Source organism: Ambystoma mexicanum, chromosome 7q (assembly GCF_040938575.1).
Source record: "Ambystoma mexicanum isolate Mex_15411 chromosome 7q, UKY_AmexF1_1, whole genome shotgun sequence".
Taxonomy (NCBI): domain Eukaryota; kingdom Metazoa; phylum Chordata; class Amphibia; order Caudata; family Ambystomatidae; genus Ambystoma; species Ambystoma mexicanum.
The window spans coordinates 37,832,215-37,859,069 of NC_090941.1; the positions used below are offsets into that span (position 1 = coordinate 37,832,215).

Below are 26,855 nucleotides of genomic sequence, written 5' to 3' on the forward strand. Positions count from 1 at the left end.
CCGGGTCTGCCTCGCCGCAGGAGATTTCTCGGGAATTCCGTCGAATTGGTACGCCCAGTTCGGCTTACAGGGGGACCAGGTGATCAGGAGTCGAGTCGGGTCATTTGCGACTTATTTCCATAAGAAAAACCCAGGATAATGCACAGGATCTATTTGGCGCTCGCAGGAGCTTCTCGGGCTCACGTCTCCATTGCTCGCCGGCTGGCCACGCCCCCATATCATATCAATCTTAACCAGCTAATGGGTCATGGAGGTTGTTGGGGATATCGAACCAGATATTGAAGTCTCCCAGGAGTGTAAGAGAAGGGTGATTTAACTGAATGGTAGCTATTGAGTCACAGAGGTTGTTGGCGAAGTGTCTGTCGTATCCAGGGGGTATGTAGATGAGTAGGAAGCTGTGGGTTAAAGTCCATGCTAGTCAGAGTTTTACCAGACGGGATTCACAGGAGGCATTGCATGTCTGGGATTCAATGAGTGAGACAGAAAAAAGGGGTTTGAAGAGGATTGCCACTCTGCCACCTCTGGAGGGTCTATTGTGGGTGATAAGCGAGTAGCCGGGGGCAAGGCTTCGTGTGCTACTGGGGCAAAGTCGTCGGAGAACCAGGTTCCGGTGATAAAAATGAGGTTGGGATTGAGGATAGGAGGTCAAAGATGCTGCGTCTGTTACTTGCTATGGAGCGGGCGTTAAAAAGAATGCATGTGACTTTGTGAGGGGAGGTGGTTTTCATGATGCTCATCGCAGTGGGAGTGTGGTGGACATGGGTTCCCTATGGGCTAGTGGGGGTGGTAGAATCATTCAGGGTGGTTGGGACCGGTTGAGGTGTGGGGGTGGCTTGATGTGTGTGGACTTTGAGTGTCGGTTGAGAGGGTTACTTCGATGGGGGGGCGGGAAGAGTAGGGGGGCGGAGGTAGGTAAGTGAGAGACAAGGGGTGGGTCAAGGGGGGTAGGGAGGCTGGAACAATTGGGGTGTCATTTTTGGATTGCGTATGGAGGGCGCTGGGGGTTTTGGTGTCCTGGGTGAGAAGTTAAGAACAAGGGGGAGGAAACTGGAAGAGGGGAGTTTCTGGGGTTAAGGAAAGGGAGAGGTAGGGGGGTTGGACTGAAGCAGAAGTGGTGAGGTGTGGTGGGTGGAAGTAGACGACTAGTCACTTTTCTGGCATTTTGTGGGTTTTGGTTCCATAGGGGTGTGGGAGATAGTGGGGGGTAAGAGGGTGTGGGAGATAAGGCTACCATTCTAGCAAGGGCGAGTCAAGCTACTTTCAGAGAAGGGAAGTGATATGAAGGGGTGTGGGTCTGTTGGTGGGGGTAGAGTAGAGGTTAAGGGGGAGGGAGAGGGCAGCATGGGAGGTAGGTTGAGAGGGTGGGGAGTTCCTCAATGGGCACCAGGATGGTGTGGTAGTCGAGGTGGATTTGCGCTGTTTGGAGCGCCAGAGGGCTCCTCTGGCTTCGGAATTCGATAAAGGACGTGGTGTGTGGGCAGGGGGTATCGGGATGTTCTCAATAGATGTCAGAGGGAGAGTGGATGATGATGTGTTTGGGTAGAGGAGTGAGGGATGAGCGTTTGAGGTGGCAGGTGTTTTTAGCGCGCCAGAGTGCTCCTCTGATCTTAGAGTTGGATGAGGGATGGTGATAGGAGAGTGAGTGGGTGACGTCCGGGTGTACTGTTGTACGGAGAGGGGTCGTGGTTTGCGGATAGGAGGATAGAGGGGGGTTGTGAAGTTGGGTTCTAGAGTGCGGTTTATGTGTCGTGAGGGGCGAGTTAAGGGGGCGTTGGGTGTCCAGGGATCAGGAAGGGTTGGAGAGGGGTGAAGTTGGGTGCTAGAGTGCGGGTTAAGTGCCTCCAGGGGTGAGCTAAGGGGGGCTTGGTGCAGGGAGGCCAGGGATCAGGCCAGGTTGGAGAGGAGGTCTTTGTTATTGATGCACCCGTAACAATGGATGCAGTGGCCCTAGATGTAGAATCTGCGTCTAGACTCTAGACACCGGGACAGTGGGAGAGGGCCAAAGAGGGCAACAGTAGAATGGAAGTCTAGATGCAGTAGCAGTGCCTAGGTTAGTGACACTTGGATAGAGTGAGAGCGGGCCAAACACATGGGGAATTCCAAAGCGGCACTCTATAGATGGGCTGAATGCAGAATTAACAAAACGTCAAGGCATGCGACACAGGTCTAAAAACACAGTTCTCTTATAGGAGGACGCAGACCAGTATTCAGAGTAGTATCACAAGGTGTGATTTTCTAGGTGTGAGACAGTGCACCACTAACAGATTCTAAGTGTGCGGCGTAGGCTAACAGACCACAGCACTATCACAGCTGGCACCCTCTAGATGTGAATCAATCCAACAGGAACAAACTAAGTGTGTGGCATAGTTAAATAAATCACAGTACCATCTCAGTGGGCACCTTCAAGATGTGAATGAATGTAACAAGAACAATTGCTAAATGTGCGCTTTCTAGATCTTAATGTAACAAGAACAATTTCTAAGTGTGCGATTTCTAGCTCTGAATCAATCTAACAAGAACAGTTCTAAGAGTGCAGGGTAGGCAAATAACTTACAGTACTATCACAGTGGGCACTTTCTAGATGTGAATCGGTGTAACAAGAGCAAATTCTAGATGAGCGACACAGGCAAGTGAATCACAGTAATATCACAGCGTGCACTTTCTAGATGTGAATGGAATCAGCAAGAGCCGTTTCTAAGTGTGTGGCGCTGGTTAATAAATCAGAGTAATATGTCAGTGTGTGGCGCAGGTAAGTGAAACACATTAATAGCTCAGTTTGCGCTTTCTGGATGTGAAACAAACTAACAAGAACAATTTCTAATTGAGTCGCACAGGAAAACACAGTGTGTGGCGCAGGTAAGTGAAACACAGTACAATCTCAGTGGGCACTTTCTTGATGTGAATCAATGTAACAAGAACAAATTCCAAGTGAGCGGCACAGCCAAGTAAATCAATCTCAGTGGGCACTTTCTAGATGTAAATCAATGTAATAAGAACAAATTTGTGAGCGACACAGGCAAGTAAATCACAGTAATATCACACAGATTCCCCTTTCTAGATGTGAATCAACTTAGCAATCTAGGTGTGAATCAAGCTAATCGGAACAATGCTGAGGGTGCAGCACAGGTAAATAAATCACAATACTAAGTGGGCACATCCTAGATGTGAATCAAAGTAACTTTCTAGGTGTGAACCAAGTTAGCAGGAACAATTCTAAGTGTGAAGCACAGGTTAAGTAATTCACAGTAATTTCTCAGTGTGCACTTTCAAGATGTGATTCAATGTTGCAAGAACAGTTTCTAAGTGTGCGGCGAAGGCAGATAAGTTACAGTACTACCTCAGTAAGGACTTTCTAGATGAGCATCAATGTAACTTTCTAGGTGTGAACCAAGTTTAAATAGGAAGAATTTCTACGTCTGTGAGACAGGCAAATAACTTACAGTAGCGTCTATGTCATGGCCTCTGAATGAAATGTAGAGAAGTTCTTCCAAAACCTACAATTCTTGGGTAGGGAGGTTGCAGTCAATGCTGTCATTGGGCCGGATCTTCCCACATATGGGATCCGTCAGAAAATGTCTCCCCCGATCCGGCTCCCCAATCCTGGACACTTTACACGTATTTGTCAATTCTGCAGTGCGTTCCGTGCATTCGTGTTGGGCCAGGATTTGAACTGTGGACGCTAGGGTCAGATGCAAGACACTTCCCCACAAGACCCCTTGACGGTCTGAGCAGAAGTACTCTGAAATCCCATGTTACGTTGCACTGTACAGGAAATCTTGATATGCATTTTTTTGGGGGTATAAAAAGTGTGTGCATTTTGTACTTTACTGACATTATAAGAAATTCAGCTATTTTCAAGGTGTTCCTGATTTATCTTCCGAGGGGCTGAGATGCAAATGTTTATGGGGATGACTAAAATAACCCCCCCGCCCCCCCGACTCCTGCACTAGGGGGGATCCCCCAGCAAAACAAAATAAAAGTCAATTTCCACTTGCAGCCTATGACAAAGCGGAGTGGGATCCATGAGACGCAAACAGTACTTGTTTGAAGAGGTTTTATGTGTACGTAAAAAAAGAAAAGGATGACAGACAAATAACAGGATATATTTTCCTTGAGATTGAAAAATATGGAAAACTAATAACAGAATGGCCTCTCCTCGGATTTGAAACAAGTGAGCAATGTGGTAAGTCAGACAGAGGAGGCAGACACAGAGGCATAATTGAACACTGCTTTATTAAGTAAAGTTAGGAACAAATCTGTTCTAGTCCCTATTTCTAAGAGGAGTTCCATATCCTGTCAAATAAAAAAAAAAGTGCTTTTCAGGATGTCTCAACTAAAATCAGTCCTCCACCCCAAACTAACCTAATCCTAAACTATGGCTTAGTTAAGGGTTACTTCAGGTCCCCTTGCCAGGTAATCCAGGGATGATAAAAATAGCTCAGAGTAAAGTATTTTAAGTGGCCATCACACTTTTTTCACCAGTCCTGTAGTTATTGCCCATTTTATTCTTTACTATGTGGTATTTGTCCAGGGGTAACTGGCTGATGCAGTCCAAATATGCACCACGACTGACAGTATGACGAGGCTAACCATGTACAATCACCACAATTTATGACCGGTCCTTTACAAGTGGGATGGGGTCTTGAGGGCAGGGACTTTGACCTTAGCTCAGGGGCTCGCTGACTACTCCCCAATTCCCAACTCTGGCTGGACCTCTCTCATTCCTTGAGCCCCTTTCTTGTTTCTCTCCTGGTCTTCCCCATCTCCTCCTTCCTTTCTCCGTACTCCTACCGCCTCCTCTAAGCTCTGACATAATTGTACCTCCTTTTGGTCTCACTAGTCTGGAAGATGCAGTGCCCACATGTAGCCCTTTCCCTATATGGTCTTCTCAAACTTTAGTCTGTCTTATGCCTTCCTCTCTTTGAGATCCTCTTTCACTCCTTCCTGTTTATAATCACAAACTCCTTCTGCCCTTTGAATTCTCAGGTGTTGCAGCAGCAAAACTAACTGTAACTAACCACCAACAGGGTAATAATGAACAGGTGCACGTATACTCCAAGGGGAAGAACCATAGACTGAGACGAAAGTTACAAGACACCTGCAAACTAGGTCTCAGATACTGTTACAGACTAGAGATGGGGAGTGAGTTGAAGGGCGAACTGCGGCTGGTGAATAACAATATCACAGCCCGACAGAAATCTTGCATCAGTTTCAAGAAGCAAACAGTGCAAAAAAGTAGACTACTTGGAGACTGGGCCCTCAGAAGAGTTGGAGTGAAGGAAGTGTGGAGATGGGTAACTCAGGTATCCTTGATCCAGACATCAACACAGTGTACACACTTACTCAAAACCCATTTGAATATACCCATAAAGGAAGGAGAATTAATGTTGTTGTCCACATTTCATAAATCACATGAATACCAACAGAGATTTTTTTCCCCCACAGATTACATTACTAAACTTCAAAACTATTAAAACAATGTATAATATTTTGTTTTTACTGCACCTAGAAAAGAACATAAAACAAAACACCTGGGACAGCCCATACGGGACTTCATTCATGAGTATACCTTGTAATTTACAGTCACAAACCACAAAGGGTTTACTCATTAGATCCGAGGGCTCAAGGGTTTTAATTTATAAATGCATGGTTCTGTTAGAAGGTTTTTACTGATAAAATATACGGCACAATTTATTCAATATCACTTAATAAAGACCTATGTCTTTACAGCTACATATGTTGTATATTTCGGATTGATAAAATCAAAGGCTGTTGACTTTTATTCCCCAAAATGTTATTGCTTTCATTATAAATCAGTTGTCCTAACAAACAACTCTTTATGTTAAATGGACAATCCACAGAGAAACCGAATCCAATTGACATATATTTGTTGGCCTCTGCCTGTGCTGCATCACCCCCAATCTCTTGCATCGATGAGAGAATAATTTGAAAGTGACAGCATGACTTTCACTGTTATTCTAGAGACTTCGTTATTCCATTAACACAAAAGGTTTTTTGTTGAAGTGTCTGTATTTTACTTTCAGTTTTGAACTAAATAGTAAATGAGCCTGCACAAGTTTTGTGCTAAGAAGGCGCTTCTTCAGATCATTTGATTACACTGTAGATAATGAATACAAGATGGATGCAAGAGATCTGTGTGAAAATTCTCTGTATGCCAAACGTTTACAAAGGTGCTTAAAAGTTTTCCCGGTTACCTTTGTGCAAAGCTGTATTTCAAGCTTGGTTCACAAAGTGCCACTCTCTTGGAAATTGCCTGATGGGAGACATACCTAACTTCCGTAGTTAGCCTAGATAACTAAAAACAAGGACATACCTTAATTTATACTTTCTGTAAAGTACACAGCACGTAAAAGGCTCCATTAATTCATTTTGAGCGGTCTGTTGCTCAATTTACATTGTTGATTTTTCAAAAATCCCTTGCGTGTCCGTAGATTGCATTGAATGTTAAGTAGCTTTGTTAACTCCCTATAGTCAATAGTTTAAGGTACAGACACACATTATTTGAGAAACTACTACATATCAAATGTCTAGAGTTTCCATCGGGGTGCTTTCGTGAAACACATGTAGACATCTGGTCTACTACAGTCCTACACAATTGGACATAAAATACAGACAATTGTACCAAATGCCTTTCTGTTATGTAATAACTGTTTGAAAAATAACAAAAGACTAGATAATCGTAGTACAGGTCACAAATGCAGTTTCAATAATACTTTACAATGTCTCAAAAAAACAATTTCTCCAAGAGAATGAAGATGATATTTGCCATCAAAATCTACAGCCTACCAATGTCACTTCAGAGTTTCGATTTTCTTATGGCAGTTAGATAAGAAGGCAACATCTGAGCTGACAGTCCATAATTGCACATCCGTAGACAGACTTAATTGAGGAGCTTAAAACAGCCACCTTAAATGGATGTGTAACTTAAATTGCGGTAATTGCTAAATTGACAGGAATCCCTACGTACAGAGATGGACTTAAACTATTATCAAACTTGATTTCCAGGGTCATCCTGTTGATTTATTTTCCAAAAAGGATATGTCCTTAAAACATTTATATCTGGAAGAGCATTAACTGAGCACAAGTGTTTCTTCTCAGTTGTTCTAGTTAGAAACATAACTTGTTCTGCCACTTCCAGACAGAATTTATCCTATTTCCTTTCTCCAATCTCTTCATGCAAAGCCATTCTATAAAGGTGGCGATCGCCAATTCCTGTTGTGGGATTCAACAAAAAATGATGTTCTGTAGGGCAGCCACAAGCTGCTCATCTATCGTGCTGTCACCATCCAAAGGCCCAGGGCCACATTTGCAGCCAGTAGTGAGCTGCCTGCAAGCAGGATAAAGAACCCGATGAGCTCTCTGTTCTGTTTCTCCACAATATGTGTTCTTATGGTGGCTTCCAGAAAAGAACTCAGAATCCATTGTCCATCTAGGGCAAAGCAAGGTACAGCATTGATGACTGCCAGCGCTCCAGAAAGTGAAATGAGGTATCTGTTGAGGTTAGTTAAGGGAGGTAATGAAATAAATATTGAAGTACTTCTCGGGTAAACACATTTGTGAATTGGGGCTAAAACGTTCAATAATATTTAGCATTTATTAGGTACATGAATAAGCAGAACCATGATGCCGAATTTACAACGTAGGTATTCGAAACCTGTTTGAAAAGGAACAGAATTACCAGTCATGTTTTTTAATAGGATTGATGCATATTATGTCTGAGGTATTCACAGTGTTTGTCGGATGATTGGAGTTACAATGTGGATGGATGTTTGATATAATGGTTTTGGTAGGCGGTTTGGCCGTAGAACATCAATTTACCCCGAAGATTTTGTAATTATTGTTTATACCAAATTCTTGTGTTGGTTTGTCTTTATGGGAAATGTATACGTTGAATACATTTTGTATTGATAACTTTCCTTTGCATGTTCTTGCTCTTCTTGATTCTTGTCTAATAGCTTAGGCACGCAAGCCATTACATCACCAGACAATACAGGAAGGTGTGGGACACTTTTGCACTCCGGAAATCTCTTGCAAACGTGGTCTGGTAGGAAAAAGGAGAAGTGTGTGCTGCACGGCTCCACCAGTCAGTTGGGAAATAATTGGAAAAACCCTCAGAGAGCTGTATCTCTGGTTACCCCTATCTTGTTTATATCCACTGAAAAATATAGACCATAAAGTTTGAAAATATGCATTTTTAACAACTTAATACTTTTGTAGACATATATATCGAACAATGGATGACTCCCTTCTTTGTGATATCAATTGAACAGCTAAAACCCTCCAGCTACGAGTTTACTATACATTTGAAAAAAAGAGGAACAAGATTAACACATGATAAAAATTCCATTTACAAAAGAGCTCTGCCTAATTCTCCTCTTCAACTTCACACAGCTCCTTTTTAGGTGTACTTGCTTCAAGCCGTCACATATGACAGAGTTGCATAATGTATTTTTTTGCATTTTTAAATTCAATATTAAATGCACAGATTCGAAAAAAGCTCAAAATCAATGTATGCCATTCACCCTTATTGAGATCATTAAAAAAATCATGATGTGTCAGTAAAACGTTAATACAAAAGATGGAGTAATTATTAGCACTCAAAAGCTCTTGAAACATAGTTCCAACAACCCACTATATCAAGTGAGAGAAAATGAACTAGTTTACTTGACACAGCCTCAGATGAACAGTAAATATTTTTGTTACACTGACCTAAGAAACTATGGGGCTCATTACGAGTTTGGCAGTGCGGGAAAAAAGTGCAGGTAATACTGTTTACCTCAATTTTTCCTGCACCGCCAAACAACCAGCCATTTTTGGAGGTAAACGACAAACACATAATGAGCCCTTATGTTCTCACCTTGGCTTTTGGCTGCACTTAAGTGCAGACATAACATTGTCGGTCCATAATTGGCAAATCTAAAATGCCACAAATTTCTATTAAGAATCTTTTCAATAATCTAGGTTCCCAAGATCTTGCAAGTGATTCCAGCGTCAAATATTATAAACATATTACATGGATTGAAATAAAGATTTGAGGGGGAGGAGATTTAATTGTTATGGCCGAAGGCGTGTCAGAAAACCCAAAGCACAATATATACATTTTCCCTTTTCTTTACTCAGCAAACAAATGAATGAGGTTTTAAACTGAGCTCATTTGTGGGCTCTAAGACATGAACATGTACATCTTTGTTAGGGTTTCCCTTAAACCGTGGCCCTTCCTTATTTGTCCACAACTGCCACCCCACCGCCCAAAACAAATCTGTCTTCTTGGTGGCAAAGTGTCATACACAGACTCTGAAATGTATAGTGTCCTGCACTTCTTTCTTTGCTCTTGTTGGGTCATTCTTGACAGGTGACTTGTCAGTATATTGCGTTGCTCCTCCTGCACTTGTAGTATACCTGGTACCACTACTGCTGCTGCCTTGGGTAATATGGGCTGGATCAGGTATCAGACTCTTTCAGGGCAGTTGGACCCGGAGATGATCAGAGTTCCCCTCTTTCTGCAGTGACAGGCAAATCTGAGTGGTTCCCTTCCTGGCCCCTCAGGTATAATATGAGGCCTTTCAACTACTGTTTAACCTCTGCAAGATGTAGGTATGCTCCTCTAGGCGGTCTCCCCAATGTTACGTGTTATCCTCTCTTTTTCTCCTCTCCAGCTCATCACTGCTCTAACACTCACTCACTCACTCTTCCACCTACTCGTTGATCTGCAAAGTTCTTCCCATCTCTCTTTCGCTTCTCCACTCCACTCCTTTCTCTTTCTCCTACTAATTCTTTTTCTACCACTATTTCAGTTCTCTCTACCCATCTCCCCCATCTTCTTCCCTCTCGACTGATCCTTTTTCCTCTATACCACCCCTTTTTCTTTCTACTTCCATCTCTTGCACTCTTCTCCATCATAAACGCTCTCTCTCCTTCAACCTTCTCAGCTCATTTCTCTCCTACTGCCTTGTTTGCGTTTCTTTCTCGTCTGCCTCTGCTCAGTCCTTCCCACCTCCTCTGTTCTCTCTTCTCTGATCTCTCGCTTTCTCTCTCCTTCCCAGACTCTCAGCTTTCGCTCTACTTCCCACCTTCTCGCCACCAGTCACTCTCCTCCCCACTTCATCTACACTTCTCTCTCATGTCCACCTCCTCTGTTCCTCTCTTTCTTCTCTCCTCCTCCGACCATCCAAACTATCACACCACTAGGCTCGTCACCTCCACCTTTATAGTCCACTGCTGTTGGTAAATGTGATCCTCACTCAAGCATTTGCTTCACCTGTGGGCTTTTTGGTATGAGACTTGATTGGCAGCTGGGTGACTGAACTATCATTTTAATATCTGCAATAGTGCAGGGCAACAGTATGCAGCACCTGCACCAAGACTTTAAATACATGGTTGACTATCTTGGAATTACCATGTGTGCAGCTGGCATTCCTGCAGCACTTGCTTTGAGCTGCTTCTGTTTAATGATCTGCACAAATCGATACTCTTGGTCTCTTTCTGAGACCCATCAATGGCTGTGAGCAGGGACCATGAAGGTGCTTGCGAGCGGTGCTCATGAACTTTGGCATTCTAACCTCTCTGCTTCATTGACTTTGTTGTATGGGTCAAGGAAGCCTGAAATGGCAGCTACACAAGAGGTTTGCCTTCCATCCAAATCGCTGGGTTTATGTTTTTTTAAAAAATGTATTTTATTGTTTAAAGAGCAGACCCAGCTCCAGAGCAGAGGTAATCTATACGGAGTGCAGGTTGCCAGCGTTTGGGCTGGTCTAGTAACAGTAGCACAGAATTGCGATTTGTACCAGAAAATACAGCTGAGTTCCGAGCTTCCTGATTGTCCAGCGCCCCCTTCCAGGGTGCTAAAGTGCTGAAATGATTCATTAAAAATAATAAAGGTGCTTAAATAGACACTCCTACCCAAACCCATCTCAAGTAAAGGCAAAGGAAAGAAAAAAACAAAAAAACATTAAAGAAGCTTTTAACTTGTAAAGGTAATCTAGAAGTGGCTGAAATATGAGGTACCCATCTCTACTTCCTGTGTATTCTGAACATGTGCCGTCTAAGTCACATAACTGAAGGTGCCAATGTTTAACTCATAACTTTATAAAGGCCGTATTGGCTTGAAGATCATGGGTCAAGTCACATTACATGAATGCCTATAAAGAAAACAGTCACTGTCTTAGATAAATACATTCTTCTTACTTGACTATCCCGCAGTTGGATGCTGCAATGATGTATTTAAATGAAACATTTCCTTGGTCGACGATTGTTGAATTATGGCTGCAGATACCAAAAGTGAAGTGTCCAAGCACTAGGTCAAATAGAAGTGCCACGAGTGTTCGCTCAAACTAGAAGACATTAAATCTAAATCATAATCTTACTATTGTGATTACAAGGAGTTATGATACTCAAACCCACGTTCCAGAATACAGATTTACCTATGGTTTAACCCCAGCAGTGTATAGGCACAAAGTTACCTTCAACAAATGCTGTAACTCAGTAAGAGTTCCTGAAACGAAAACGTATTAACAAATCTGTATGTTAAAAGAATGGCATGTCATTGATTAGATAGTCGGCCTAGGTTTACAAATGTTCCAGATAGATGAGCAGCATCATGTGCTGCAGGGTCAAAAGAAAATTCTCTGTAGGTATTGCCATGTTTGGAACAGTAAGGGGATATGAATGAATAATGAGTGGTACAGAGGGTACTACCAGGCAAAACATGAAGAACTGCCCACATCAAAACAAAATAGTACATTCAAAAGGGGCTCATACTTGTGCTAGGCCCTGAAGACCCTTGCGCATGGAAACAAGGCACAATCACCATACACAAACTGATACGACAGACACGAGGTTCAATTCCCAAAATCTAGGGTTTATTGCAAAGCAAATATACTCAGACGGCCGACTGGATCTTAAGTCTTGCAACGTGCGTCACCCAGACCTCGTGAGACGCAAGAGAGTGAGCATTCTACAACAGTATCATACATAGAAAAAGACAATCGTACAATCTATTTGTGACACATCAAAACCGCCCATAATGTATCTTCTTGAGCTAGGGTTCGGTGATTGACAATTATGACGAATATGACACATTATGAAATGTTTCTTAATCCATATTACTTGGTTTAGCAACAGTTGCAATTTGCAGTAAGCAGACATGATTCTTTATTATGGAAAACATAAAGCACTTGTTTAGTGAGCAGACTATGTTCGTAGGAGAGACACATATCAAAGCATGCTATCTTCCAGTTTCTATTCGTGAACTAGATGTCAGCCTGATCTAAGAGGGCCCGAAAGGGGGGCTGTTAGTAAAGTATAATTCATGCCTTTAACGGCCTGTTTCTACAGTTTCAGCGAGACCAGCTGGCACCTGGCTTGGTGATTAAATGCCTCTCTGCTTGCCTTCAAGGACTTATGAGTGAGGAAAACAATGTATTTCTGTACTGCTTTGCATTTCTGTCTGGGTCGGTCTCTCAACATGTAACTTGTGGCCTTGCTTCGTGTAAGAGCAGAACGAAATGAAATACATTTTGCAAAGCGTTTGAACAGAAAGGCAAGGAAAAGCAAATGGCGGATCTTGCGGGTACAAAATGGACGCTCTATGGTCATGCTGACGAGTCTGTATTTGGCGATGTAGGGCATATGGTGCGATTGGTTTTCGGCCAACATAATATACCATCTATGCTTTAGTAGGGTAATTTCTAGACTCCCAAATCCTCCTTTTGGCCGTATGCCAAGAGCATCAACCATACATCGCATCTTCCTCTGACCATTTATCTAGTTCTGAACTATGCATACTACTGTAATTGTCATCAATATTAATCGACATGAACTCTTTCATAGTTTCTGTTTCGTGGTTTGCATTCGTATCTACTTTGGGAGTTCTTTTCACTGTTACCATGTGTATGCATTCATCAGTTATTTCAGAGCCAATAATTGGCAGGCAGTGTATGCAACAACATGTCATGAATCTTCTGAGTACCGTTACTAAAATTGCAATTAGTTTCCATCCCCATGAGCGCAGTAACTCCCAAAACCAGGATCTTATATTCAGTTCCCAACCACCTGTCGGGGCACAAAGGTCAGAGCTCAGAATGTGTAATTTCTTTATTGCCTCAAAAATCGTAGGGGAGGAGTCACTTACAAATACGCAGCATGCTGACACCACAATTTTGAAAACACCTCCACGGTCGGCCAAAATTATATCAAGAGCCATTCTATTTTGAAGTGTCATTAATCTGACTGTCTTTTCTTCTAGTGTCATATTATATAATATATCAGTCGTTCCATTTATCGTTTTTTCTAAAATTCTGGACAATCTCCGTATATTCCATGAGTTTATTGCTTGGCCCCAAAATGGTATAAATGATTTTGCTATGTCTTCTGCATTTAATCCTGCTTCATCATCCCGCCGGGCACTCGATCTAGATAATTTTGATATATCTGATGTTCGGGAAAGGAATACCCCGGGGAAAAGGATCCCTAAATAACACGTTCCACCCCAATTTCTAGGCAACCAGGGAGCTTTTTCTCCACATACAAAATAAACGGGATCACCTACATATATTGGTTATTCTTCTCTCTCAAGTACTGCAATATTCATGCATCTATTGAATGTCCCTACTGAATAGGAACCTTTTTTCCGTAGAAAAATGGGACAGTGCGAGGATTGTAATTTATTGTATACGAGGGGGGCACTACGCCCTTATTCCCTACTGGGTTCATGTGAAACGTGATTACAGATGACTTATAAGGCACAGTCTGTCTACTGGCCTTATCACTCTTGCTCTGTTAAATATGGAACAACCTACAGGTTCCATTACCACTTTCTCAAATTCATCTATGTTTGTCCTATCTAATTGACCTGTGTCACTCTTATTCCACTTTCCATAAAATAGTGCGCTTAGTGATGCATAGCATGCTGTATTAAGGGGTAATGGCTGTACATACCAACCCATTCCTGTCCCGCCATGCTGGGATAAATGGGTGCAGACCCATCAGTTTGTTCTGTTCAGGATGGAGTGAGTCATATTCATAATTAAAAGCAACATGTTATTACCATAACCTTCCCTGTGTCTTTCTTATATTGGAGGGAGAGTATAAGAGTACATGGACTTGGCTATCTGTGACAGGTACTTTGGTGGCAGGCAAAAGAGAACTCAATGGATGCACGCTCTCCAAATACCACAATACTGGGATACATACTACTGGGATAATTGTACACAGAATACACACAAGTGTTGTAATCATAAGCATTGATTTCTTATAGCAACTCCTTCTAGATTTTTTCATGGTCTGTATATCTATTACATCATCAGTATTGGTGCAGGAGGGAACAGAAGCAAGTATGGGCATTGTGTGCAATTCTTTTTCTCCATCAAAGTTCAGCGTGAATAGTTCTTACAGCAGCACCCGTTAAAACACTAAAATGTTTGAAGAGGTCAGCAAAGTGTCTAGGCCAGTTCTCGGCAGCCTGGATTGCTAAACATGTGGCAAGATTATTGTGCCTCTGCACAGTGCTCAAAAGACTCCAGAGCAGACATCAATTGCATTTGTACCATATGCGCCCCTCTTGTTCGCACGAGGTGATCAACAAATGGATTTCTTTTTTCAAAGATTGCACCGGGAAGCCGCGTTCCAGAGCTACCAAATTGATGCAGATTGGTACAGCCCCCACGCACCACTTCCCTAGGCCTCCAATTCCCAATTCATCCGTGATGAGAATAGAGGCGAAAACAAAACACGTAGATCAGATCACTTTTCGATTTTGAGAACGTAGGTTGTACCTTATCGCTCCAGGTACTGTGTGATCAATGAACAGTTCAGATGCACTTCCAGATCAGGCTCAGTGTCAGCCTGTGATGCATTTAGTGATGAAGCAGGCTTTATATCAGCCTGTGATGATGCAGGTTCAGCTGGGCAAAGTTGGGGCACATTCAGCCCCTTCTCCTCTTTGCCAATATTTTCAGGCTTTTTCTCAGGCTCAGGCAGTATTTGTGGCAGAGAACTGGCGATGGAGTCTTTCGAATCAAGGGCAGCTGTTTCTTTCTTATTGTACGGATTAGGCAGTTCTTTCAATGGGAATGGATTTCTTTTCGTGTGGGTGGCATAAATCCACGCCTTACAACCATCCACACGGACTGCAGTCTGCATTGCCAGGAGAATTTGATTGGGGCCCCTCCACCTGGGTGCGAGTGAAGACTTCCTCTCAAAGTTTTTGATCAGCACCCAGTCTCCCGGCTGCAGACAATTCCCCGGGCCTGTGTATCTGACAGGAAGAGCCTCCTGCACCTACTGATAAATCAAACAGAGTTTCTGCGTTAACAGGTTACAATAAGTGCTGAGAAAAGGGTATTCTACTTCACTTATACGCCTAGGCTGTGGTGCACACCAAACATTCGCAGGTCTCCCCATAACAATCTCTTATGGGTAGAGTCCAGTCCTAGCTTGCACAGACGTGCGCATGCACAACAAAGCTAAGGGCAGCGCGTCTGGCCATTTTAATTGACTCCCTGAACAGATCTTACTTATTTTATTTTTTAAGATGCCGTTTTGGCTCTCAACAAGACCGGCACTCATTGGGTGCCTGGCGGAATGGAACCGTTTATCAATCTGATGGCCTGCACAAATCTGTAATATCACAGCGGCAACAAAATGAAGGCCGTTGTCTGACCATATGACCCGTGGCAGGCCACATCTAGAGAAATATTCCTTTAGCATCACTTTTGCTGTGCTCATTGCTGTACAGTCCTTAAGCGGGTATGCTTCCACCCATTTACTGAATGCACAGACTACCACCAGGATGTATTTTAGGTTCTGACATCCTTCCATTTCTATGAAATCAAAATGGATGACTTCAAAGGGCATAGAGGGGGGGCAAAACTACCTATTGGAGGAGTAGTTCCTTTTCCAATATTATGTTGCAAACAAGTCATACAATTCTGGACTAGTCTTTCAGCTGTTTTTCCAATATTTGGGTTCTGCCATACTGTGGCCAGATGCTGAATCATTTTTTTTTTTTAGCACATATGTGTGTGGGGCTGTGGGCCATGATGACCATTGTGGTTACATAGGAGTTGGGCAGCATCCACTTTCTACTTTCTTTGTCCATCCAGCAACCTTCTACGTCTAACTCTGCGGAGCCCTCAGCCCACCCTTTTATTTCATCTGCGGTTGCTTCTGTTTGCATTTCCTTGACTGTGGCAATCCCATTTTCTATCATCCAGGGCACTTCTTCTGACTGTGCTATAAACATTTTTGTACGTGGATCAGTGGCAGTTTGTTTTGCAATTTTGTCTGCAAATGCATTTCCTTTTCCAACGTTACATGTTACTTTCTTATGAGCCTCGCATTTCATTATTGCTAGTCGCTTTGGACGCGTGAGTGCAGACAACAATCTTGCTATCAAAGCACCATGTTGGATCTTGGTTCCATGTGACGTTAGAAAACCCCTCTCAGCCCAGAGTCGACCAAAATTGTGTACCACCCCAAATGCGTACTGACTGTAAGTATATATGTTTACATTCATATTTAAAGAAATTTCACATGCTCTTGTCAATGCTATTATCTCTGCAGCCTGTGCTGAATTGTATGGAATTCTTTTGCTCTCTAAAATACTCTTCAGTGTCGTGATGGCATATGCAGCAGTTGATGTGCCATCGGGCAATTTAAAACAGGAAACGTCACAAAACAGTTCTCCGTCTGGCTCTTTCTGTCAGGTGTCTGTTAGGTCAATTCTCCTTTTCGTTTCTTGTTCAGTAACCATTATACAATCATGGGGTGGTGATTCATTCTCACCCGTTCTTTCATTGGGAGGGGGCATTAACTATGCAGGATTCAAAGCGCAACATCTCTGAATTTGAATATGTGATGCAAAAAGGACAATTTCGTAACTAGTCAGTCTAGCTGATGTAAGATGTTGCGTCTGTGTTCTATTTAAAAGAATGTCTACTGTGTGGGGCACCATCAGAGTTAAGGCGTGACCCAAAACCATTCCCTCGGTCTGTTTTACTGACGCGGCAGCCGCAGCAACACCTTGCAAACAGCGCGGCAAAGCGCATGCAACAGGATCCAGCGCGGAAGAAAAATAACCGCATGGTCCATTTCTTCCTCCTTGTTCCCGAGTCAAAACAGCCAGCGCACAGCCATCATTTTCATGCACAAATAACTTAAAATCCTTTTCATAATTTGGTGTACCCAAAACTAGAGCTGAGCACAACGCAACTTTGAGCAGATCAAATGCATTCTGACATTCCTCACTCCATGGTAAAGGCAAAGCAACATCCTTCTTTGTCAATGCCAGCATAGGTTTCACAATCATAGCGAAATCGGAAATCCACTGCCTGCAATATGAAGCCATGCCTATTATGGCTCTGACTTCTTTCTGTGTCTTTGGAATAGGCATACCAGAGATGCTTTCTATTATTTCTGGTGTCAGTCTCCTTCCCTCTTTCGAAAGGAGGTAGCCCAAATAGGCCACTTCCTTTCAACAATACTGGAATTTTTGTTTTAATGACGCTTTATGTCCATGTGCAGCCAAATGTGTCAACAATTCAACAGTACTCTCCGTGCAAATGTCTTCTGTGTCGGCAGCAATCAACAGGTCATCAATGTACTGCAATAGTACACAACCTGTTGGCAATTCTAACATGTCTAACTGTTCTTTTAATGCTCTGCTATAAATACTCGGGCTCTCAGTGTAACCTTGTGGAATTTGTGTGAATGTGAAAGAACGTGCCCCTAACGTGAAAGCAAATAAATACCTGCTATCTGGATGTACAGAGATGCTAAAAAAATGCATTCTTAAGGTCTACTACACTAAAATATGAAGCAAAGCGGGAATCATTGTCAAAATGGTAGTGACATCTGGGAACAATGGGAATTGGGCATCAACTACTTTATTCAATGCGCGCAAATCAATTATAAAACAAAATGGTATCTCATTTCCTCCTTTTTTATGTACTGGGAGAATCAGACTATTTCAAGTGCTACCAGTAATTTCTTCAATTACGTTTCGTTTTACCAAATCAGAAACAATGCATTTCAATGCTTTCTCACCTTCCACCGAAGTTTTCTACTGTGGGATACGTGGCAATGTGACTCCCTCTTTCAAAACAATTCTCACTGGCTCTATTTTCAAACAACCAACATCGTTGTCATTCATCGCCCAGATTCAAGTCAGTACCTTGCTTAATTCAGTTGGTAATGGTTTAGACAAAAATTGTGATACTGCCATTTTTTGTGGTGCAATTGTCAAAAACACTCCATCAGGAGAACAATGAATAACCGCACTTAATTTTTTCAACAAATTTAAACCGAATAAATTCTCGCCACAATTGTGTCTCAAAAGAAACGGGCAAGACTCAGTGAATGGACCTAATGTTATGGGTACTGGCTGTGACACTGGACTAATTACTGGGGTGCCTGCAAACCCTACTGAAACATTCTTTTGCCCAGATAGTGGTATCTCTGGAACCAAGTGATGGTCTATTGAGCACTTCTGTGCACCTGTGTCCACTAGAAAAGTGTGCTCCTTATTCCCAATTCTCATTTCTACGTAGGGTCCTTTCTGATCAACGGGAATAGACACCGGTTCCAACCCCTGTCTTGGGCTGTCCTATCTGAACAATATTCATCCGATGTGAAGTCACCAGAATAGTATGTATTTGATTGAATATCAAAAACATTCCCTTCTCCTGCACCATTCTGCTGATGTTGGTTTTGGTTCTGATTCGGGTTGTTATTTCCTTGGTTATTCTGATTTTGTGGCATTCTAGTGTTTCTATTTTGTCCTTGTGTTCCCGGGTGATCTCTATTTTGTCTTCTCGGGGCATTCCCATTCCTATTCTGTAAATGTGGGCATTGTGCTCGCCAATGACCTTCTTCCCTGCAATATGCACATTGATTCAGTCCAATTGGACCTCTGTTCATGTTGGAGTAATTCTCTCTCATTTGTGCATTACCTCTGCCCCTATTATTATTCGCTACCTGTTGCAGTAACATGCTTGTTTTTAGATTCACTCTATCTCTCACCTCTTTCTCTGTATTTACTCTATTCTCATAGTACTGTGCCACGTGTAATACTTCACTTTGTGATTTTGCTGCCACGGACTTTCAGACGTCATTATAAAATTTTGAATTTTCGGTAGCAACCCTCTCACATATTTGTCAACAAAGAGTCTCTTTCCAGGTTCAGTGCTCAGATCTTGACCACTAAAATCTGCAAATACTTCTTCAAATCTATTAAAATAGTCAGTAGCCAATTCATCTTTACCTTGCATGCATGCCTTTAATTTGTCCCCGATAATTCTTCTCTCGGGCACCAAAATCTTGAATTTCTGTACTATTCGCGCCGGTAATGCTAACAGAGTTGGCGATGTCTTCTCGCCAGCCTTTCTGTCTGTATCTTCTTTTATCATATTTTCCGAGGTACCACCCAATATTTCATTATCATCTACATTCCTAATTTGCTTCCATATATCTACTGGGAGAATCACAGGAAATAATAGGTCAATATCACTCATTGTAAACATGGACAATTTCAAATAGGACTCAATCCCTTTATAAAATTTTGCCTGATTCTTTCTCAAATCAGGGATTGTTTGTTTTATATTATTCACCTCTTGTCTAGAGAAAGGGACATGTACATACTGTCATGTATAATGCGCTTCTGTTACTAGCGCTAGAGCTCCATCAACACCAGGAGTTTCTACTTTTGGCACAAAAGTGGGAGGGACTTCTCTCATGGGAAATATCGAACTGGCCGTTTCCTCTTTTGTTCTCTTATTAAGCACTATACCTAAATCGAGGGATAGGACAGTCTTTCCATATTCAGGTGAAAGCGCTCTCTTGTATACGGTCATTAATTCAGAGGGACAGCATTCATTTTTCTCAACACATGTATCTTGCAAATACTCAACCATCACTTGCAACACCTTCCTTTGCATTTCTATTGTATATTGTTCAAACGTATCATACACCTCCATTGCAGAAATGCTACCATCGTAATCCATCTAAGCGCCTCGCGTGTGCATATTTTCATTTCTTCACTAACAGGTTTTGACGGCCGAAAGAATCGCTACACAACATATGGGGCCGGCTGTTTCCCTTTTCTTATTTCTTGGTGCCGAAACCCAGGAACAGAAAACATCTCTGCATGCAATTCATCAAGTTCATCTTTAAACTCAAATAGCCTGTCTATGTGCTCTTTTATTTCTGCCTCACTTTCCCTCGTACGTGAAAAGGCATTCAGATCCCGCAACTTCTGCGGTGCTACCCTACCGATTAACTGCCTCCATCTATCCATAAGATACCCTCCTATGCATTCTAACATTACCTGTTTTTCACCGAGCTTCTTATAGTCATACATTGCACTCAGCATGGATCCCTTGTCATTTCCTTCAATATACGTTTCTGCCCATTCCTTCTCTCCTCTTCCTGCTAACCGTACTACAGGTTACTCTGGTGCTTCCTCCCTGTGCAGGCCCCGCCTCTGGAGAGCTGCCTTCTCTGATAGCTGCTAATTCATGCTCTGTCGGTGGAGCGGGAAATGGGATCACATGTTCAGGGGGAGATGGTGCAGTTGGAACAACAGGAAGCGGGGGTGGCAACTGAAGTGGAGCAATGGGTGCTGGTGCAATTATGTCAATCTTGCTTTGAGGGCGTTCTTGTCTTTTTTCATTCAAAATCTTATTTATTAATTCATCTGAGGCATGCAACTCTTGTTGTGGATATATCATTTGTATGCCTAATTGGATGCTCCTATCCCCGCTTCTAATATCCTCATCCCATTTTAGCTCTTCTAGTTCCACTGCTTTCTCTGCTTTTGATTTGTGCCTTCGTGCATGTTTCTCTCTACTTTTTAAACAGAGGTTAGCTTCTTTCCTCCAGTCTCTAATGATGTCAAATGTCGCGGGCGTGCTTTCTTGCGGAGCAGAACTGATTCCAAAGGCTCTATTCGGGGCATCTCAAAAGTACCGTCTTTCGGCCATTGAAAATCTTCTACATGTCTGGTCTGCTTATGTCAAAGTTCATTAAACATTGTTGCTCCTATTCCATATTTCACATAAATCTCGAACGCTGGCGACCCTACGGGTGGCGCAGCCAGGCCTGTTCCAAAGATTGTCTACCGCAGTGGAAAAATCCCACTAGACAGGAAGAAAATTTCCCAGGCATGTTTGATCTTATTTGTACCTTACCCTGGGCGTTTGATCTTGCAAGAGCAACTCTCAACCAATACCAGGGCTGAATCAGGGCATGACTCACCTGATCAATCAGCTCGTCTCTCAAGACGCAATTCGTCTGTATACAGACGCAACCAAGGATCGTCGTGACTGCGTACCTGGCTCAATCTGCCTCGTTTCGGGACCCTCGCCTCGATGCTCCCTCGGCCGGACGCATCGATCAGGGACCGCTTGTTTACAGATCTGCAAAGGAGTCTCATCACTTTCACAGGGGCGCCCCGAACACCTCTTGATCCAGGCTCGACGGCCTTGTCCTCGATTTGTTTTCACCTTCTTCAAATTCAATGTACACGATGGAGCAAATGGGGGAGGGTCCCTATTCGGGCACCATTTTTTGCTAGGCCCTGAAGAACCTTGCGCATGGAAACAAGGCACAATCACCATACACAAACTGATACGACAGACACGAGGTTCAATTTCCAAAATCTAGGGTTTATTGCAAAGCAAATATTGTCAAGGCTGTCTGAGTCCTTTAAGGCTTCCCTCCCTTCCTCCTCACCTGAATTATCCGTAGGGTTATCCTGTGACTCCGACTTCCTTCCTGGACGTCTTCGGGGCTGTTCTTTGCCGGTCTTCTTGGCTTCCTTCTTTTGGCTTAAGTAGGGGTGAGCTCCCTGGGATGCCACACTGTCGGGTGATTGGGGAACCGAACAGCGGGGACTCCCGGGAGCCGGCTCCTGAGCAGGGAAAAAGCCCCAATGGCAGAAAAAACCCTGCGGTGGAAGTACTGGCAATATGGTCTCAGATGATGAAGTGGGCGGAATACAATCCTCGTAAGCTGAGTAGATCCGACAGATGCAGAGGTAGGAACAGTGGAAGCCTACCAGTTGAATGGAGGATAGCCGGAGCAGGCGAGATAGGGGAGCACAAACACCGAGAATGTCAGCAAGAGACTCCCAAGTAAGAAAAAGGCGCGGATGGCTCCAGAGGTAAGGAAACTGAGGCGCCTATGAGGGAAAGAGAGAAGAGAGCAGGGAAGAAGAGAGCAGAGCGGAAGGGCCGGTAAGAGAAATACCGGAAGGTTAGACAAAACAGCAAGGTAACTGGAGAGAAAGAACACAGTGTCCAACGGAGGAAAAACGGACAGGGAAACACAGCGTTACCTTCGGGCCGGGAGAAGCAGTGAAGGTGCAACGCGAGGAACGCTGCACTGAGCCGGCACTAAAGGACGTCGGCGGTCATCTTGGAAAACACTAGAACGGTGATTCCAGACGGCCGTCGAACGTAGTGGAACCTGTCAATGGCTTCTCCACACATCAAAGAAGCGCCGTCTGAAAGGAATCATGACAGTATGTCCCCTTCTACTTGGGGGGCCTCCTGGTTTGCCCGGATACAATCTGTGAAACTTCCTAATGAGTCGAGGAGCATGAATGTGACTCACGGGCTCCCATGTGCGTTCTCCGATGGGATAACCCTTCCAATGAACCAAGTATTGTAGAATTCCATGATGATAACAGGAATCAACTAGACGTGAAACCTTGTATTCTGCTGGTTCAGACTGAAAGTCACTAAGTGGTCTTTCAGATCTTCTTTGGTAAGGATCCGGTAGGTCTGGTTTCAAAAGAGAGGAATGGAACACGGGATGTACATGTTTAAGAGAGGATGGTAACTGGAGGCGAAAAGCAATAGGGTTAATCTTCTTGGTGATCCGAAAGGGTCCGATATATCTAGGTGCGAACTTCCCTATGTGTGTTCAGCGGGGTAAGAATTTTGTGGCCAACCAGACCTTATCACCTTTCGTCCAAGAGGGTGCTGCTTTCCTCTTCTTGTCGGCCCATGTCTTATAGGAATGTCGACTAGCGCTTAAGGTCTCATTGGCTAACACATGGGTGTCCTTGAGTTCTTTCAGATGTTCAATAACGGCAAATGTTTCGGATGGTAGCCAAATGTGCAAAAAAAGGGAGACACATTGATGGCTGTATGTCTGGTGTTATTATAAGTGAACTCAGCCATAGGGAGAAAGGCATTCCAGTCATCTTGCTTATTGCTACAGAAACAACAGAGATATTGTTCTAGCGTGTGATTGAGCCTTTCCGTCTGCCCATTGCTTTGTGGGTGGCACCCAGACGAAAGGGCTCGCTGAATCCCTAATTGTTTGCAAAGAGATCCCCAAAACTGGGAAGTGAATTGAGGGCCTCGATCAGACACCACGGTTTCCGGTAGACCATGAAGTCGCACTTTTTCTTTCAAGAATATTTTGGCCATCTCGGGGGCTTTAGGTAACCCCCTCAGAGGTGTGAAGTGGGCCAATTTGCTTAAAGAATCCACAGTTACCATGATGACTGTGTTCCCTTCAGAGTTAGGCAATTCCACAATAAAATCTGTAGAGACGTGGGTCCACGGTTGTTTGGGAGCTGGTTCCTGCTGCAGTAAGCCTACGGGCTTGGAGAAAGAATACTTATTGGCTGCACAGATGGAACAGGTAGATACATAAGAATGCACATCTTGATTCCAACCCGCCCACCAGAACATTCTGGACAAAAGATCCTTAGTGGCTCGTATGCCCTTATGTCCGGCCATAGGTGAATCATGACACCATGAGAGGGCCAGTCTTTGATGCTTCTTGTCGGGTAGATATAAAGCTCAACCTTTAAAGAGGATCCCCTCTCTTTCTTCTAATTCAGCTCCTAAATCTGTCCCAATCGCCTATGAGGGAAAGAGAGCAGAGAGCAGGGAAGAAGAGAGCAGAGCGGAAGGGCTGGTAACAGCAATACCAGAAGGCTAGACAAAACAGCAAGGTAACTGGAGAGAAAGAACACAGTGTCCAACGGAGGAAAAACGGACAGGGAAACACAGCGTTACCTTCGGGCCGGGAGAAGCAGTGAAGGTGCAACGCGAGGAACGCTGCACTGAGCCGGCACTAAAGGACGCCGGCGGCCATCTTGGAAAACACTAGAATGGTGATTCCAGACGGCCGTCGAACGTAGTGGAACCTGTCAATGGCGTCTCCACACATCAAAGAAGCGCCGTCCGACAGGAATCATGACAAATATACTCAGTCGGCCGACTGGTTCTCACATCTCGCAACGTGCGTCACCCAGACCTCGTGAGACGCAAGAGAGTGAGCATTCTACAACAGTATCATATATAGAAAAAGACAATCGTACAATCTGTTTGTGACACATCAAAACCGCCCATAATGCATCTTCTTGAGCTAGGGTTCGGTGATTGACAATTATGACGAATAGGACACATTATGAAATGTTTCTTTCTTAATCTATATTACTTGGTTTAGCAACAGTTGCAATTTGCAGTAACCAGACATGATTCTTTATTATGGAAAACAAAGCACTTGTTTAGTGAGCAGACTGTGTTCGTAGGAGAGACACATTCCAAAGCATGCCATCTTCCAGTTTCTATTCGTGAACTAGGGGTCAGCCTGATCTAAGAGGGCCCGAAAGCGTGGGCCATTAGGAAAGTATAATTCATGCCTTTAACGGCCTGTTTCTACACTTTCAGCGAGACCAGCTGGCACCTGGCTTGGTGATAAAATGCCTCTCTGCTCGCCTTCAAGGACTTGTGAGTGAGGAAAACAATGAATTTCTGTACTGCTTGGCATTTCTGTCTGGGCCGGCCTCTCAACATGTAACTTGTGGCCTTGCTTCGTGTAAGAGCAGAACGAAATGTAATACATTTTGCAAAGTGTTTGAACAGAAAGGCAAGGAAAAGCAAATGGTGGATCTTGCGGGCACTAAATGGACGCTCTATGGTCATGCTGACGAGTCTGTATTTGGCGATGTAGGGCATATGATGCGATTGGTTTTCGGCCAACATAATATACCATCTGTGCTTTGGTAGGGTAATTTCTAGACTCACACTTGAGTCAGCACATAAAACCATATATGAGCAAAATGTATGAATGCCCCAAACGAAATGGGGGTAAAGTAATGGCTTATGCAATGGTGATAGAATATATCCCATGGGATTAGGGGTTCCCTAATGTGTATCTGCTCTGCCAGAGAGATGGACACCACCCAAGGTGGTTGGAAATATTTTAGGAGGGCCATTCATTTCAGAGGTGGAGACAGCACGGCAACTAAGTTGGCATGGCAACCAAGATGGCATGGAAACCAAGATGGCGCTGACCCACTAACAGCGACGGCTATGAGCAAGGATAAAGATAGAATAGCGACCGCGGCTTCGCAGGAGATCTAGTGGAACATCGATTGGAAGATGTGCAATATAAGGGCAGCTTGACTACCCACGGGGATTGCTGCATTGGTACAGTCTTGACTGTGAAGAGAGATCCTGCGCTGTGCTCAGGATCACCTCAGCAGACCCACCAGTGGTGCAATTATGAAGGCGGGGTAGTGAGGATGGTGCCATCCCACTGACACCGTCGAAGTAGAGAGTGTGGGAGAGGAGCATAGCAAATGCATTAGCAAATAAATGATGCAATTGCCTGATACTTACATTAAGGCTGGTGTCTATAGTTTGCAGTGAGAGTGCTTCTGTGGAACTGCAGCCTGGATTGAAGAAGCAACGACAGACGTATGGGGATGGAATGGGCGACATATATGGATGAAACGGGTGACGTATGTGAATGGAATGTGTGAAAATTATAGATGGCACGAATGAAGTATGTAGATGGTACGGGTGAAATATGTGGATGAAGTGCATAAAACAACCTAGAATACACGTAAAGGATCAGAGTAAATAGAACAGATTTGAATGCATGAAACGGATTGGAGTGCGTGGGGAGGACTGGAGTGCGTGGGGAGGACTGGAGTGCGTGGGGAGGACTGGAGTGCGTGGGGAGGACTGGAGTGCGTGGGGAGGACTGGAGTGCATGGAGCAGACTGGAGTGCATGGAGCAGACTGGAGTGCATAGAATTGCGTGACTTACATGGAAAGTTTTGGAGTGCATGGAACGTTTGAAAGAGCATGTAACACATCAAATCACATCACCACGATTACTCTCTTCTTTACACCACCATTCAACTAGAACACAGAGATACTGTGACACCATTTGGAATAACTGTTATCATACTAACATCTGCCGCATACTCCCTATCACTCTAAGTAGTGTAAACACTGCTGGTTACACCCCTTACACCCCCCCCCCCCGAGCCAGGCATTCTCCTCATTCTCCTCAGGCCTAACGCAGCCACATTCGGTTTGGATAAATCCTGCCAGAATGAACACATACTCCTGATCTCTCAAACACCACACCTACCGCTAAGAAGCAGCTATTCCCACCAGCTGCACACATATCCGGTGCTCACACGCACCTTTGACTCTCTCTACTGACCTGAACTCCGGTTCCCAAGGGCGTTCAACCTACCAGCGCCTTCAGACCATACCAATGGTACATAAGGCGCTATATAAATGCAAAGTAACATAACATAACGTATTCCAGAGGGGATAGAAGAGCAACTTTACAATCACCTCAGTAATTTGACCACTGTCCTGGAAGACTGGAGGGAGGCATAATGTTTCAACCACTTTGCGAGACTCATTCTTGGCCTGCTTCGGGAAAGGAGATGGGAGGTTTATCATGACCATTTGGTCGAATGCAGGGAAATCTTCAAGGACAAGGAATCTGATAACTTGAATACTCCATGCATTCTTGTGGTTAATTATATATGGGTAACTGCTTCTCTGATA

At 43.7% G+C, this 26,855-nt stretch overlaps 1 protein-coding gene across 2 annotated transcripts in view; it reads right to left on the minus strand.

Annotated features, from left to right (window-relative positions):
* Positions 1-4,214: 4,214 nt before the first annotated feature.
* Positions 4,215-26,855, minus strand: part of MBTPS2 (membrane bound transcription factor peptidase, site 2) — a 471,718-nt gene continuing 449,077 nt past the window's right edge. The window contains exon 11 of one of the 2 annotated variants that reach the window (XM_069640675.1): positions 4,215-7,512. In XM_069640675.1, coding sequence (XP_069496776.1) covers positions 7,290-7,512 — 223 coding nt within the window. In that variant the 3' untranslated portion in view covers positions 4,215-7,289. Of the gene's footprint in view, positions 7,513-15,165; positions 15,301-26,855 lie in introns of those variants that run through there. The other variant, XM_069640676.1, reaches the window with a different exon arrangement.